This window comes from Haliaeetus leucocephalus, unplaced genomic scaffold, assembly GCF_000737465.1.
Source record: "Haliaeetus leucocephalus isolate CR32 unplaced genomic scaffold, Haliaeetus_leucocephalus-4.0 Scaffold1, whole genome shotgun sequence".
Taxonomy (NCBI): Eukaryota; Metazoa; Chordata; class Aves; order Accipitriformes; family Accipitridae; genus Haliaeetus; species Haliaeetus leucocephalus.
The window spans coordinates 11516069-11531165 of record NW_010972437.1 but is presented as its reverse complement, the minus strand read 5'-3'; the positions used below and the strand labels follow the sequence as shown (position 1 = coordinate 11531165).

Here is a 15097-nt window from a genome sequence, read left to right as displayed (position 1 = left end):
GTTTCATCTTGCGTTACATCTTACTTTTCTTCTAATATCCAGTTGCCTGCTACAATGCTGTTTCCATTTTTTCTTCAATCTTAAAAGAAAGAAAAGTTTATTGCAACCACTGATTTTAAAATGAATCCTGGATTTGGGCCTCCTTGAAAAATTAGGTGTCTCCCCAGCAAGAGTTTTAAGCTGTTGTTGCAGGAGACATGTTTGTTGTTTAAAGCCTGTGCCTGATCTTTTTCATTTCCCTTTTGTTTTTTGTTGCAGATGTTAGCACATACGGGGTTAAAGGAGTGTTGTCACCACAGTAAGCTGGAGACTTAATTTTTAAAGTGTTCTCATTTTCTATTTCGAAGCTGAGGATAAGTGGCTCAAAATACATGTGGGATTTGCTTTGCTTTTCTACAATCATTTGCAGAGGCTGCTGATTTATTGGCTTTGTCCAAGTGTTATTTGGAAATGTTTTTCACACAAAGTTTTGCTGGTTGTGCCTCCCAGTTCTGAAACTAGGTTTTTTTTAAAACAAAAAGCTGAAATTCTTTATTTAAATCAAAATCGAGCAGGTAAATATTGGGAGGTATTTTAGTGCTTGAATTACAAGATGTCCAGGGGAATCTCTTTGAAGGACTTGTGTAAGTATATTTATCAACCAGACATTCTAAGCAAGCCATTTCCAAATTATTTTCCCACATACGTCTGGCACTAAATGTCGTCTTGATCCAAGAAATCTTATGGCTCTGATTCATCAAAGAATTGAAATACGTATACTTCATTATTCTAGCCAAATTTTTGCTTAAGGGGCTGAGCATCTCTCTCCTATTCATCACTAAAAAAGAAACTAGAACTTGATTGGAAAACAGGAAAATATGTCCCTTTCTGCAGCACACAAATCTCACATTATTTACTGCGTGGTTGAACAAAATGGTTACCAAGTTTGTAAGACAAGTAGCCACCTACTTATCTTAGATATTTGCCAAGTGCCTTGACTCAAAAGTCACCTAGCTGCTGTCTTTTCTCCTTCCTTTTCCTTCCTTCTCTCTGTCTTTTCTATCTTTTCTCTTTTTCTCCCAGCCTCTTTTTCCCTTTCTCTCCTCTCTTTATTCCCCTGTCTCTCTCTCCCCTTTCCACTGATGATTTTACAATTAAAACCTTTCCAAATAAAACAAGACGCGGATTTTTGAGTGACCAGAGAGGGTATGGTTAGTGTGGTAATTTGCCCTTTTGGTGTCTGCGTGGTGTGGCTGGAGAGGACTCCAAGGAGGACCGAAGGTTTGGGGGCTGGATTTGAAGGACGGGAGAGTGTTTTTCTTTCTCTGAAGCTGCAGTTCGGAGCCGGGGAAGGCGGTGTTTGTGCAGGGCTCGTGCATCCACAGCTGCGTGGGGCAGCCTGATTCGTTACCGCACGGAGAGGGCTCCTGCGTGCGCGGCGGATCCGGTGAGGGGCTGGGCGCTGGCAGGTGCCCACCGCCTGCCAGACCCTGGATTTACACAGCTTGTCAGCCTGTTCTTTAGAGATGGTCATTTGATTTATGCTGTTTATTAAAACAAGCTCACGTTTGTCATATCTGTTCTGTAGGGAGACGTGAGTGAACAGCACAAAATCCTGAGTCGTGAAGACACAGGAGCCCGGGCACAAGGTGCGGCCCTGGCTCTCGGATGCTTGACACTGGTCTCACGGCAGGAGAGGCACTGAATTATAACTGGAGGATAGTATTTTACGTCAATGTTTTGTTCTTTCCTTGGCTCAGGTGTTTTTGTAAAACTTGTAAATGTCATCAAGCATCTTGTCTCTAACCTTGGGTTCAATCTGCAATAGGGAATCCAGGTAGCATGAATTTAGGAAGTCCTGCAAAAAAGTCTGGCAACAAGGACAGTGGGGCAGGGAGAGGAGCACAGTTTGAGAGGTGAGCAGGAGTCAGAGACAACTCGCTTCGCTGTTGCTGTTCAGTTACATAGCACGTACAGTCCTCAGCCGATGTCAGGGCCAGGGCATCGTGCTGTACCTACGTGGGAAGTGACAGGCGTAACCCTGAGTTAGCTCACAACCCAAAAAAGCAGGACAGAAAAAGGACATGCGAAATGATACGGTCCATGATCAGGAAACAGAGGCACAGGGCGACTTCGGCGCCTTATCAGGTTGCGCAGGAAGCCGATGGCAGAACTGGAAACCACTTGGCACCTCCGAGTCTCAGTCCGGTGCTCTGACCACTGGACCGCAGTTCCCATCGCGCAAACTCGCACAGGGCTGATGCGAAAACCAACTCACACGTCCACTCTGCTCGTAAAACACAGAAGCTTTCAATGGGGACAGATGGACACACAGGGCCAAATGCTTTCATAAGCATAATTTGTTGTTGCGGTTCGGAAATGATTATACTCCAGTTTTCTTTTATCTTGGAACTGCCAATTCAATGCCTGATTGAAAGCTTTGAGACTTCTGAGGGCTGAGCTCCTATGTTACATTTATGAGAGATGCACGTGCAAACACTAGCAGATAATCGCATGTGCGAACGGATACTTTTTAGGCTGCTGTACGTTTGTGTGTGCAAATAACTGCTTACGCAAGCCCTTGGCCCTAAGCGGCCATCTGTGTCCCCATTGAAAGTTTTTGCATTTTCTGAGCAGAACTGGGGAGAAGACTGCCTCCTGCAAACACTGAGACCGCACCTGCCCAGCCGGCGGCGTGCGGCAGGCACAGACCCTCCTGAACCCCTGGCATGTCTGGAGGACCCGCTGTCTCTGTGAAGGGCAGATCTCCTGCCTGCACAGAGATGGAGACACTCTGCTTCACTGCAGCCCTGTTAGCCCTCAGGGGACTGACTTTTGGAGGAGCTCAGTGCACCGGATAGTATCTAATCCCCAAAGCACCTACTGGGCACACCAGCAGATGTTGGCTGGTTTGCACCATGGACAGGCAGTCTCCGGTCCCCAGTGGGAGCCTCCCTGGCCACAGGCACAAACCCTGGTCCCAGCGCTTAGCCCGCGTGGGATGTTCCGCACGATGCTGCCAGAGCTGTCAGCTTCTGCAGGCTCACTCCTGTGCAAAGTGTTGGATGTTGGCCCCGTGTTCGGCTCATGGGATTATTTAAGGATACCTTTCATTGCTTTGGTTTATTAGACTGACTATATGATTAATTTCTAAGCTGAGCTCAGTGCCTCGCTGGGCACTCAGTATCTGAAATGTGAGCTGTAATAACCAGCTCATCCTCTTGCCCATTATTTGAGCGACTGTCTTAACAGTGTTTCACAGAACCTCTGGTTATTTGTTCCCGGGTTCACCGGGAAGATGTCCTTGGAGCTGGCTGTGACCCTGAGTGACAGCTCCCACCGCTGCCCTGTGCCTCCACCACCATGCGGGCATGCAGAGCTCCCGCACTGCCCACTCAAACAGGCTGTCCGTTCAGGTGGGGATCCACACCTCTGAAGGCATCTAGACCTGTCAGCATGGTGACTGTCTCTCAGGGTGACCTAAGAGGAGAGTGAAGGAGAGAACCCGAGGGTTTGCCGTTATCAACACTTTTACTGGAAAATGTGCATATCCTAAAATATATGTATATTCCTTACCTTTCTTGTTGGGTTATTTTTTTGCCCCATATATTGAGGATTAGGTTTTGGGTTGTTTTGGCTTTCAGTTTTGTTTCATTTTGGTTTTTTTTTATTTGTATTCTAACAATCCAGTATTCTTTTTTTATTATTCATAGGATTGTAAATGGAAAATGTACATGGAGATGGACGGGGATGAAATTGCAATAACCTACATAAAAGATGTGACATTCAACACTAACCTACCTGATGTAGAGATTTTAAAGATGACAAAGGTATTTACAGCCTTAAAGCTTTCACGAATTCACAGATCTCAAACAAAGACATTAAAATACCACAGCAGTCGACTTTTGTGCTTGCAGAAGCTCAATCTCTTGACAGCTTTTAAATAAAATGCACATTTTAAACAGATTTGTATCATAATAGGAGTTAGGTATTTTGGTTCTCTTTTAAGCTGACAATAATGTTAACAATAGAAAAATAAGAGAAGGAACTAATTTATATTTTCTTGTTTTAATTCCATCTTATATCCTCTGAATTTATTACCCCTTTTAAAGAAAAGAATGTTCAAAAATTACTTTCCTTTTCAAGAGAAGAAGGTGATTCAAATGTTCCAGTTTGAAATTTCTGTGGTTTTTTTGGGGTGGGGTTTTTTTTTTTCTCTTTTTTTTTTTTTTTTTTTTTTTACATGGTCTTAGAACTTTTACATGGTTCTAAAACTCCCTTTTTCATGCAACGGTGGGTTGCAAAGACTGAAACCCATCAACTGACAGTACAGCACTGAACATCTGCAATTCAGTGTCACTGGGAATTTCACCTTATTTCAGAACCTGCATGTAAATATTTACCAGCCAGCATTCAGACTGCTTTTACCGTAAGAAACAGAAGCTTTGTTAATGCAGAGGGCATTCTGTTTGCTGTTATTTTAATTGTTTGTTTTTATTAATATGCTCCACTTGATAATAGCTAACAAAATAAATTCCTAAATGAAAAAATATACGGCTTGATTACCAATTAGAATGCTGCTCTAATGTGCACTGATAAAACCTCCCAAGCTCCTGAATGCTTTTAACCGTGAATTTTTGGGGCAAAATTTTGGGGGAACCTTTGGTTATTTTTTCTAAAGGAAAAACTGAAAATCAGATTCTCAACAGTCAGAATTTTAAGGAAAAATGTGAAAATATGATTAATTGCCAAAAAGGATTCTCATGTTTAATTCATGCTATACTGTTTTTATAGTTAGTGATTTCTGGAACAACACTTATGATTTTTTAAAATGACTGTTATTATTATTTTGTTGCAAAATAGTTTTCTATTTAATTTTCATCTTGGATATTTTAATTTTTTCCTTAAAAAAAAAAAGGCTTACCGTTAAATAAACTAATAACTAGATACAATAACATTAACTTTTCACATACTTCAACATTTTTATATCTGTCAGGGAATATCTCCGAGACTCTCTAGATATTTCTTCTTGCTGGCCTCTGTAAGTCTAGCAGAAAAAAAACTGTACACGCACAAAAATGAAAAAGGTTTATGCCCCCATGAAAACATTCGATGTTGTCTTACCTACTGTCTGTTATTTTGTTATTTATAGAAATCTCTTCTCAGTTTCCTTTTGAAAACAAGGAAGTAAATAATTCCAAAATATATTGCTTCATCTCATAAGAGTTTAAGAAAAGTATTGATGTTAACAGTATGGGAGCAGATGAAAAAAGGCAAATGTTGAAAATATCTTTGGGGTGTTTCAGAAACAAGTCAGGAGATGAAGAGCACCTTATAAAACTCCCACCATGTTTTTTTCAGCCACCATTTGTAATGGAGAAATGGATTGTGGGGATAGAAGAACACCAGTCTGTAGAATGTGTTGTTACGTATGAGGTAAGCTCTAAGAAACAAATTAAAAAATTGTTTATCCAAGATAAAACCCACATGGGAGGTGTGGAAGCAGCATCCTCTGGCTTTGTTATATCCTATAATCAAGTCTCAGCAGCCTGTAATTAATTGTAAAATCTAAAGTTCAGAGCAAAACCTGAATGAGGTTTACAGAGACAATATCCTCAGACTGCTGCCTGGGATGGCTCTTTTTCTCAAGGACAAAAACTCCTTTTGCTTGAAGTGTAATGGTCAGTGTTGTTTGCATTACTTGAAGAGACTGTTTCCTTTTCAATGAAGTGCTAATTAGGAGAGCAGAGTAGCAACAGGAGAAGAAATAAAATGAGAAGTCAAGAGTAAAATAAGACAAAATAAAACCTGGAAGACAATTTAATGTGATAGAAATTAGCCTTTGTAAAAAGAGTTTGCAGTTACTTACAAAAGTGTTTTTATAAAGACCAATGCTGTGCACAAGGAGGCTAATAATTGAGATTGCAGCACTGTCCTGAGCAAGGATTCAAGCAGTGATGGAGAGACAGGGAAATCCTGGACCTTGCTTGCCTGTCTCAGAAGTGAAGAACAGTAGTTTTCTTTCAGCGTGAAGTTTCTCACAGGAGTCATAGGCCCTTAACAGCAGATTGAAGAGCTTGATACTCCAGGAAAGTTTTGTGGAGGGTCCCCCTGCAAAAATACCTGCTTAGTCCTACCTCCTTTAGCAGAAAGCACTGCCCATTTGACGCTCACATTAATAGAACTAGTAAAATATATTTTTGTGTTGTAGAGGAAGGCCTTCAGATCTTTCCACCACATGGTACATGAATTGAAACAGTTATTCACTACCACATTTTTAGCATAATCACAAAATACCAGCCAAAATTATCTAGAGTCTAAAAATACTTGAGAACTGGCTAAGTGGTTTTTCAAAACAGACTCTATATTGAAAATGCTGCTGCCGCCCAGGCACTAGTGGAAGTTCCCTCACAGGAGAGCTTAGTGGGTTGTGTGTTGTTTTGTCCTTATATGCGTTACGTCTTCATGCGTGTTTTGTCCTTCCTGAGCAGAGTGACGTTAGAGCTCCCAAAAGCACCAGGCACATCCAAGCTATCAGCTGGAGCAAGGTGAAAGCGCAGGATGAGGTCGAGACAGTACAGCTCATGATACAGACCTCGCTCCCCAACTCGGAGGGGAATTCACGGAGCAGATCTGACTCAAGTAAGTCAGTACTTTATCGCTGACGTGGGCAAGGCGTATATGGGGAGAACAGCAAAAAGTCAATGCCATTATTCTGTTCCAACAACAGAGCACACCTTGCAGCATCAGGTGGCATTGTGGTCCCTGTGATGTCTCCGTAGATGCATGCAGGAGCACCCTGGCATGTCTGACAGCTTAAAGGCTAAACTTTGGGTAGTAACGTTCTATATCATGATGTAGTTTAAGGGGGATGACCTGTATGCTCCTATTGGAAGCATGCTGGAAGCAGTCAATGGCGATTAGCTACAAATCTTTCGTCTACTGTGGTCGCTTGCAGCTGCACATCAACAGCAGACATAGAGCTCAGATCCGTCTGCTCCAAAACCCCAAATGCTTCACATCTTCCAGTACTAAGCAGCCTTAAATCCTGACACTTTTTCCACCCCTTCCTTGGGTCAGCTTTGGGTCAACCTTTTGATTCCCTCCAGTGTAGGTCATTGGGAGAGGTGTTTCCGCCTATGGTCCAGGCTTCTTCCCCTCTCTGTTGGCTTATGTGTACACATCCACAGTAGCCTTTCCACAGTGGCAGGCGTGCTCTTCTCCAGAGTCTGCTTGTGGACGCTGGATCAGGGGATCAGCTGGCAAATCTGCCCTTCTCCAGATCCACCCCTCTTCACCAAGACAAGAGAGTGCTCAGCTTTGTGGAGCCAAGTGTATTGGCATAGCAAGAGGATTTGGACTGAATTATAGCACCCACACAAAGTGTGCAGGGCCTGGGGTGAAGATATGTTTCTCAACCAGGATGTCAGCAAGACATCTGCTTAGAAAGGAGACAATCTCACAGATGTCTACCCTCTATCTGTAGGCAATAATGGAGTTTTCCACAGCTGTTTTGAGGATCTTGGGAGCCAGTGCTTTTAGCAGCTTTTATCCTGGCTTTCTCTCCCTGCAACCCAAACTCAGCAGGAGTGCTTCGGCCAGCTCTTCCCTCCTGCTCTTGGCCACACAGCACACAGGCAGCTTTGCACAGATGTTGTGCTTGGATACAGGGCACCTCCTGGAAGAGATGTGTGGGTGCAGATTGCTCTTGCTCTGGCCAGTGCTCTTGCAGGGGGGGCACACACACCAAGGCTGTAGCCTCAGAAGCTGCATGTGGGGTGGCACAAAAGTCCCCTGTGGGCAATACACTGTTTTGATAGGTACATGCTGCCAACCTGGCAGACCCCATAGGTCCTCCTGATGTCCTGCTTTGCTGTGAGGAAGAGTGGAAATCTTCCCACTGCACTTTTCTTCCACAGCTCAGCCTGCCTGTTTGAGCGAGCCCTGGCTCATCGTTATCTGACTTCTGGAACAGTGTTTGTTCTGGCTTCTGGGGCTTGACTTCTTCAGTGAGATACATTTAATAGTACAGTGGGCTCTACACTGCAGTCTTCATTTCCTAACTAAAGTATGCCACTGACATAGTCAAACTCAATTCAGTTGACTCTAGCACAGTTCTGCCTTTAAGATCTGCTGTTCTTTTTGTAAAGGTGTTTGTTAGCCACAGCTGTTTTTCTCATTGATTTCACAGTAGGGCTGCAGAAATGTTTGGGTTGGGACAGCTGAGGAGCAGCACAGGAGCTGGAACAAGGTACCAGTCAGCAGAGAGTGAATTCTGATTTTGTACACTGCTGCCAAATGTAGAATGGCCTCATGAATTGAGAGGTGCTGGGTTTAGACTACAGACACATCAAAAATGGGTGCTCTTATTCCTAAGCAATTATGATCCTTTTGCAACACAACTGTGTTTTGTAATGCAGATGGGACATAGAGTATGTTCTAAAAGATACATCTTCACTGCAGATAAGCTCTGCTGATGGAGATTACCCTGGTTTCGGGGTGATGAGCCATACAGTCGTACCGAAGTGTAGTGGTGTATCTTCACAGGCTGGCTCTGCCACAGTAAACAGAGCTGCTTTCATTTTTTTGCGGTGAGTGGTGGGAGAGCTTGTCTGTCCCTTTGGCACATGGAGGAGTTACATGAAGGCACAGATGTATGGTCAGCACCCAAGTGAATAGGAACAGTTCAGAGGAGGTGGGTTACCAGACAGCACAAAAGCTGTCCCTCAGTTCTAGTAAACTTTCTGGCCTGTCTTCTTGACCAGACCACCCATCCCAGGTTTAAAACCACCAAATCCAAGCACAAAGGTAAGGGTAATACCTGCCTAAGAGGCTAAAATAACCAGCAGTGAAGGTACTACCTCTGTGGGCTGCCACATAGAGCATTTAATTCAGTGTACAGAGTTGGTGGCTCAGAGACCATATGAGGGAGAAGCCTCCCAGCCCACGAGAGGTGAGAGGCAGCCCCACAGGACACACTGGGAGGTCCCTGCTGGGCAGCTGGTCCCTGGGCTAGCGACTGCAGCTGGCTGTAAGGAGCAGGGACTGAACAGCTTGAAGCTGCTGAAGGGACCCCCTCATTCAGGACAGCATCAGCACTGGTCCCACAGGGCATGTGGTGGCCACCTGAGAGCTGATAACAAATGAAGACCCAGACTTAAGTCCTGAGCCTGCTGCTTCCAAGTTTATGAGGTCTGTGTTTTACATCCACAGCCTTGGTAGGAGGGCACAGGGGAATGGCAGAGGAGAAGGTGTCTAGCAAGTACATTTCAGCATGCATGTTTCTTTTGAAACTGTGACTTTCAAGGAGGTTAAGAAGCAGAGAAGGCAATTCCCATCTGTCTTTCCGTGAAAGGAGGTTCATCTCTCAGTGCAGCCAGAGCTATCTGCTGTGGCGGTGTCACGCTTGCACTTTGACAGGAAAGACAGTTTCCTTTTGACATATTTGACATTAAGTTGAAATGATTAAAATCTCTTGGGATTCAAGCAAACTCTGGGGAAAGGAGGAATGGAAGAGACCATCCATTACGTCTTAACAGCAGCAATCCTAACGAGGACAGAGCCGCTACCCAGCTCCCATAAAACTCCCCACAGCCAATGCAGCATTGCAGCAAGAGGCAGAGGGCCCACAGCATAGGGAGTCTTTCTCTGGAAAACCAGCAAAAGGCAAGAGAGGAGCTGGGGTCCTCTGCTGAAGAGAATAACATTTTGGTCGCATTTATGCTGCTTCAAGCTTGCAGGGTTATGCTTTCCTGTTAGAATGATACTAGCAATCTTTAAGGACAAGTCATTCAAATCTCTCTAGAGCAAAATTATTTAAGCTGCTCCCCATGGGTTTTTGGCCAGAACCGTGGCCTTGGATAAGGGGAGAATTCCTGGTCTCTGCTCTACACATAAAGTAGCAAACCAGGCAGCCCTCGCAGTTCAAATGGAAAATTTACAACTATTGTATTTGCTATAGGCTTTCATGCAAACCACAGGACTGACTTTCAGAAGTGCTTCAGTCTGATCTCTGGGAGCTACAACTTTTGTTACAACCCCAGGGCTGTGACAGTAGGTGAGAGGGAACTGTAATACCCCGAATCACTCACAGTTAAGCACTGTCTGAGCTATCCTGGCTGAAGCCTTCTGCCTCACCAGCTTTTCCACATATAGAATTGATTTTCTGCATGAAACCAGACAGAGCGGTGTAGCTGGAGCTTAGACTCAGTATCTGGAGCATGCAAAGTGGATTGACTTCTGAATTTGTAGTAACAGTAACAACTGAAGTGGCCCTGGTTGTTGTGGAGTGTAGCGGTTTGAAGAGAAAATGGAGCGAGAGGAGGTGAGTCTGGCTGCCACAGTAGGGATTTGCACTGGTGTCTGCACCACCTCTGTCTCTGTGTTCGTCTGCGAACAGCGTGACCGTGCCGGCTGGGAGAGACGCAGGTGGAGGGTGATGCTGCAGCGGTGCCAGCACCTTGGGGTGCCCACCCCATGCCTGCTCTGGAGGTCTCCAGGCACTTGTGCAATGAAAGCTGTGGAGAAATCTGCCGCGGCTGCCAGAAGCATCACAGGAAATGTTTAAAACCAGGTTGGGTTAAGACCACTGGGAGGCCCTTGGGAGTGGGAACCCACCTGAACAGCCAAATGGATGGTTCAGTAAGTGTCTTCTAGTCTAAGCTCCATAATCTGCACTGGCATCAGAAATATTTGCATCATTTGCTATTTTAAAAGTCCAACATTATGTTCAACCATAAGGTTGAACATAATCAAACCTAGGGCTATTTGCTGCCGGGCTGGGAGGGAAAGGGTGGTTTGAGATATGTTGAGGTTCTTCCAAGACAAACCCTGGTGCCTAACCTCACACCTTTGGTAAACCAGAGGGTGGTTTTCCATCAATTCACAGAAAGCTGACTGTGTTTCCATTTCCCTGCCAGGCATCGACAGCCAGTGGATGCAGACGCTGCGGATGCACCAAATAGCAAAAGCCATTTCTCTCCAGCACGGCCACCCCCACAGCCCGACCACCGTCACCCACTACCTGCCCTACCTTCGAAGCCAGGACTCCTACGCCGCTGCCGTGAGGAGGACACGCGGTCCCGTCAGTTACCAGTTCACGTCCATCAGCCACTCCAGAAACTCCTCTCCCCTCTCGCACAGTTTGGTGAGAAACCTCTCGAATCTGCACCTGAACTCGAAAGGCAGCAGCACCTCCAGCACGGCCTCCGACACCCCTTCGGAGAGGGACAGGTCTGCCGGCAAAGGCAGAAACGCCTCGCACAGCGGGAACTCCCGCAGCTCCTCGGACGGGCGGTGCAGCGGGACCAGCTCCCCGGTGCCCCCCCGGCACTCGGGAAGAGCCTGCAGGACTTCCTCACCAGTGGCCCCCCCGGCCTCCCAGCACCGCAGGTACCCCCGCAGCCCCCCCCAGCTCAAGGCCATCCCGGGCATGCCCCCACAGGGTGAGAGCGAGCCCAGGAGGGGCGAAGGAGAGAGCAGAGTCAGCGAGGGGGGGTGGATAAAGGTGCAGCATGCAAAGAAGCCCCACAGGCAGACCGCTGGCAAGCCGGGGAAGGAGAGGCCCAAGGGGAGCTGGCGGGGCCGGAGGACGTTCTGAGGGAGGAATTTGCCCCTTTATTTGACTGACCAGCGGTTCAACCTAGAGAAGATACGCCCGCTCCTATTTACTTCACCACACGGAAGCTGGGACGCCACCTCCCTCGCTGGCCGGCGCAGCCCAGGGCCTGCCCGTGGAAGGGGAGAGCTGCCCACCTCCCCTCCTGTCACGGTCAGTGCCGAGGGGCTTCATTTGATTTTCTCCCCTCCGTTTGGCTGCTCATGTTCTCAGCTGACTGGATAGCCACTGATTTGCTTAATATTTCAACAATAAAATCAGTAAGGCACAGCTGGGTGCCATAACGAAAGGCTCTCCGTTTCATCCTTAGGGAAGGAGTTGTGCTGCTGCTACATCTTGCCTTGCTTATGTCTCCAGATGCCAAGTCCGGCTCTGAGGGGGTCTCCTCACCCCCTGTTCAGTCTGCTTCTGCCAGGGCTATAGGAAGAAGTACTATTTTTATCAAACCAGCATAGTCTGAAAAAACAGGAATGCAGGGAGATTTTTCTCAAGGTCCATTCCAGTAGCTTCACTTCTCCACTTCCAGCTTGCCATCCCCTCTCAGGAATTTCTCACCTCGCTCTTTACTAACAGCCCCAACACCAGCTACCCGACACCACTGAGCACACTCTGTCACATACACGGTTGTTGTAGTCAGAAGGAAAAACAAAAAATAAGCTTTATTCTTTTGGGGGAAAAAATAAAAATAGAGGGAGAAAAAGGCGTTCCCTTTATCATAGTTACATCTAACCCCACTGAGGTCTATGATAATGTTTATCCCTCAGCAGCAGGCATTTTTTAATTGAATTTTTAAATGTGGCCAGACTGTGTCGCTTTTGTCTTTCAGTCTTCAGGTATTAAAGACAAGGTCAGCAAAGTTTCTGATTAATGTGGTCTTTAGCTCCACCAAGAACAAAGACATAGCTGTAGACTCGCTTGTCGTCAGAAAGTTTCTTCTTGGCCTTTTCACTCTAAGCTGATTTCACACAATTAAAAAGGAAAAAAAAAAAAAAAGTTAGGGTTTTCCAAGATGCAAGAGGGGAAAAAAAAAGAAGAAACAGATAAAAGGAGCTGAACCCAAAGCAACGCATGATACCCTCTGAAAGCCAAGAAACTGTAAATTAGAGATGCCTTTGAACAAGGTGCTACATACCATCCATGCCAAGCGGTGCTTGCTGGCACGCAGTTGTGAGCGATGGTGGACGAGCTGCTGGCTTGTCAGCCCCTCGATGACCCCCATCACCATAGTCCTGTCACTGGACATTCAAAAGGACATGTAAATTCCCTGCTCCACACAAAGACCACTCCTGGGGGTACACGCAGCTCTCCTCCCTCTGATTCCCACCAGCCCCAATGAGTGCTGAGCCCCATGGTGGGTTTCCCAATACCTACCAGAGTGAACTGGAACACACATTTCATGAATTCAGGACAGGGTCCACCAAAACCAATGGAGCAGGACACAACTGATACCAAGTGTTGGGAACTGGATCTCTGTCATTTAAGCACCGTTTCCTCTGACAACAGTTAAGAGCAGAAAAGATAGTAAGAAGCTTTACCTGAAAGTGAATGGGGCTGCACATGAAGCTCTGTGATAACAGAGCTTGCCACTTTCTTGTGGCTTCAAACTGGTTGAAAGCTAGCTAGTAACCCAGCTTCTGGTCCTGGTTTACTGAACCTGACAAATAATTTGGGGATGCGGACAATCCACCACTGGATGTTTCTCTGTCACAACTTAGCAGGACACTGGGATTTTGTCTAGGTTGGGGATCCTTCCCTAACATTTCTTGCCATGACCAAAATGGGCTGGAGGATACCAGCTGATAGTAAGCGCACCTGACAGCACTTGCTGGAAATGTGCTTGTGTTATTAAAATTTGGATATGAATCTCAGGAAGCGAGATCTTGTTTCACGGTTGGGCCTGCACAAATCCTAGAAAGAAACTGCAAGAGTTTGGAAAGTTACATTTCTCTTCCAAGGTGATGAGGTTGGTGGTGTAGTTGTACAAGTCTGAAAACAAGGCCCTACTCAGCAGACACTGTGGGCTGGTGGTGGCAATTCAAGATTTATCAGCTGCCTGTGGTTGATTGTCAAGATGTCCAGCAGGATTCCTCTGCTGTTTGTAAGCAATTTAATGCTGTGCCTAATTTTAATCTGCAATGCACTGTCTGTCCACATCTGTTGTATTAAAGCGTTCATTAGCATTTAAAGAAGGAGCGGATGGTATTGATCACACCTATTAAAATTAAACAATCATGCAATAGTGACTGATTAGAAATCCTTTTGCTGCAACAGCATTGCTGGTTAAAGCAACAGTGAGTGAACTTGCCAAAAAAAAACCCCCAAAACGAAAGTCTCAGCAAGATCTAGTTTTCCATCTCATTTTTATCACTCTTAATGTGGCTGCTCCCTATCTTGGTAATAATTCATTATAAGTCAAAATGTGCTTACATTTTCACCCCCCAGTACTTTATGAAGCCAAGCAATTTATTTCCATGTTTTACCAACACGCAGCTAGAAGATCGTGCACAGCAATGTGGAAAATCAGACTGTCTTGGGCAACTACACTTCAGCAAATGTCTGCGCTTTGGAAAGGAGCCATGCTGCGTTACCTTAGGGGTTTTGTAGAAGCCTGTTAAAGCCAATCATATTTAAGTACCAGTAGGTCTAGATTTGCACACTAGGAGCTGGACACGCTGCCCTCCATTCATACACATATCCTCAGCAGTGCTACACCCTCCCCCCGTGTCTGACTTTGCAAGTGGCACAAAATATCACTGCTGTAGAGCTGCCTGTTGTTTTCGTGGCTCTCCTTTCTCTTGGGCTTTGTATCTCCATGTGCTGATGTTCCTGTTTTCTTAATCCCCCAAAGGTACCTGCATTTTCCTTTTCCATAGTTCAAAATGCTCTGAATTATAAGAAGCTAGCTCTAGGATGGCTGCTGGAATGGATGATGAAAAATAGTGGCGAACTCACGAAGGCAAATTCAGAACTGGGCGTCCAAAGTGAGTGGATATTTGCATCCAATGGGGAGAACGTTTACAAAATCAGATTTTTTTTTTTCAATTAAAGTGTGAGACTGTGACAGTCAGAGCTTACACAGAATCTGTTTGTTTGTTCGGCAACATTTTATTCTGGCTCTTGAGTTGCCCTGCTCCCTCTGGGTGCCAGACATCGGGAGAAAGGTTTCAAGGTGAACGGCAGTGTCTCCCTCCAGCCATTAGTTCTTAACCCTGCCGGTGGGTTGGAAGGGAAGAAGTGATGCTCAGCTCAGACAGGAAGAGTAGGTTAACCTCAGCATTATGGTCCTTGGTTTTCTGAAACTTTACAGGCTTTCGGCCCACAGCTGATGTCCTCATGGCATGAACAAAAATGATGCTGAGACTTTTTTTGGTTTTCTGCCAACAAAATGTGTGGTTCCATTTTTTTAAGCTTCTTTTTTTGTCTTTCCCATATACCTAAGGATGTCTTTAAAAAAAAAAGAAAAGAAAAACAGGAGGATGGAGAGCAGGCACTTCACACTGA

The 15097-nt window shown here is 45.5% G+C and overlaps 1 protein-coding gene across 4 annotated transcripts in view; it reads left to right on the top strand.

The window, feature by feature from the left end:
* Window positions 1-13255, top strand: part of LOC104831172 (mitogen-activated protein kinase kinase kinase MLT) — a 95603-nt gene extending 82348 nt beyond the window's left edge. Inside the window, exons 17-20 of one of the 4 annotated variants that reach the window (XM_010566572.1) lie at window positions 3693-3809; window positions 5341-5415; window positions 6471-6621; window positions 10899-13255. In XM_010566572.1, coding sequence (XP_010564874.1) covers window positions 3693-3809; window positions 5341-5415; window positions 6471-6621; window positions 10899-11578 — 1023 coding nt within the window. In that variant the 3' untranslated portion in view covers window positions 11579-13255. Of the gene's footprint in view, window positions 1-3692; window positions 3810-5340; window positions 5416-6470; window positions 6622-9940; window positions 10616-10898 lie in introns of those variants that run through there. The other 3 variants (XM_010566587.1, XM_010566596.1, XM_010566579.1) reach the window with 3 other exon arrangements.
* Window positions 13256-15097: the final 1842 nt, after the last annotated feature.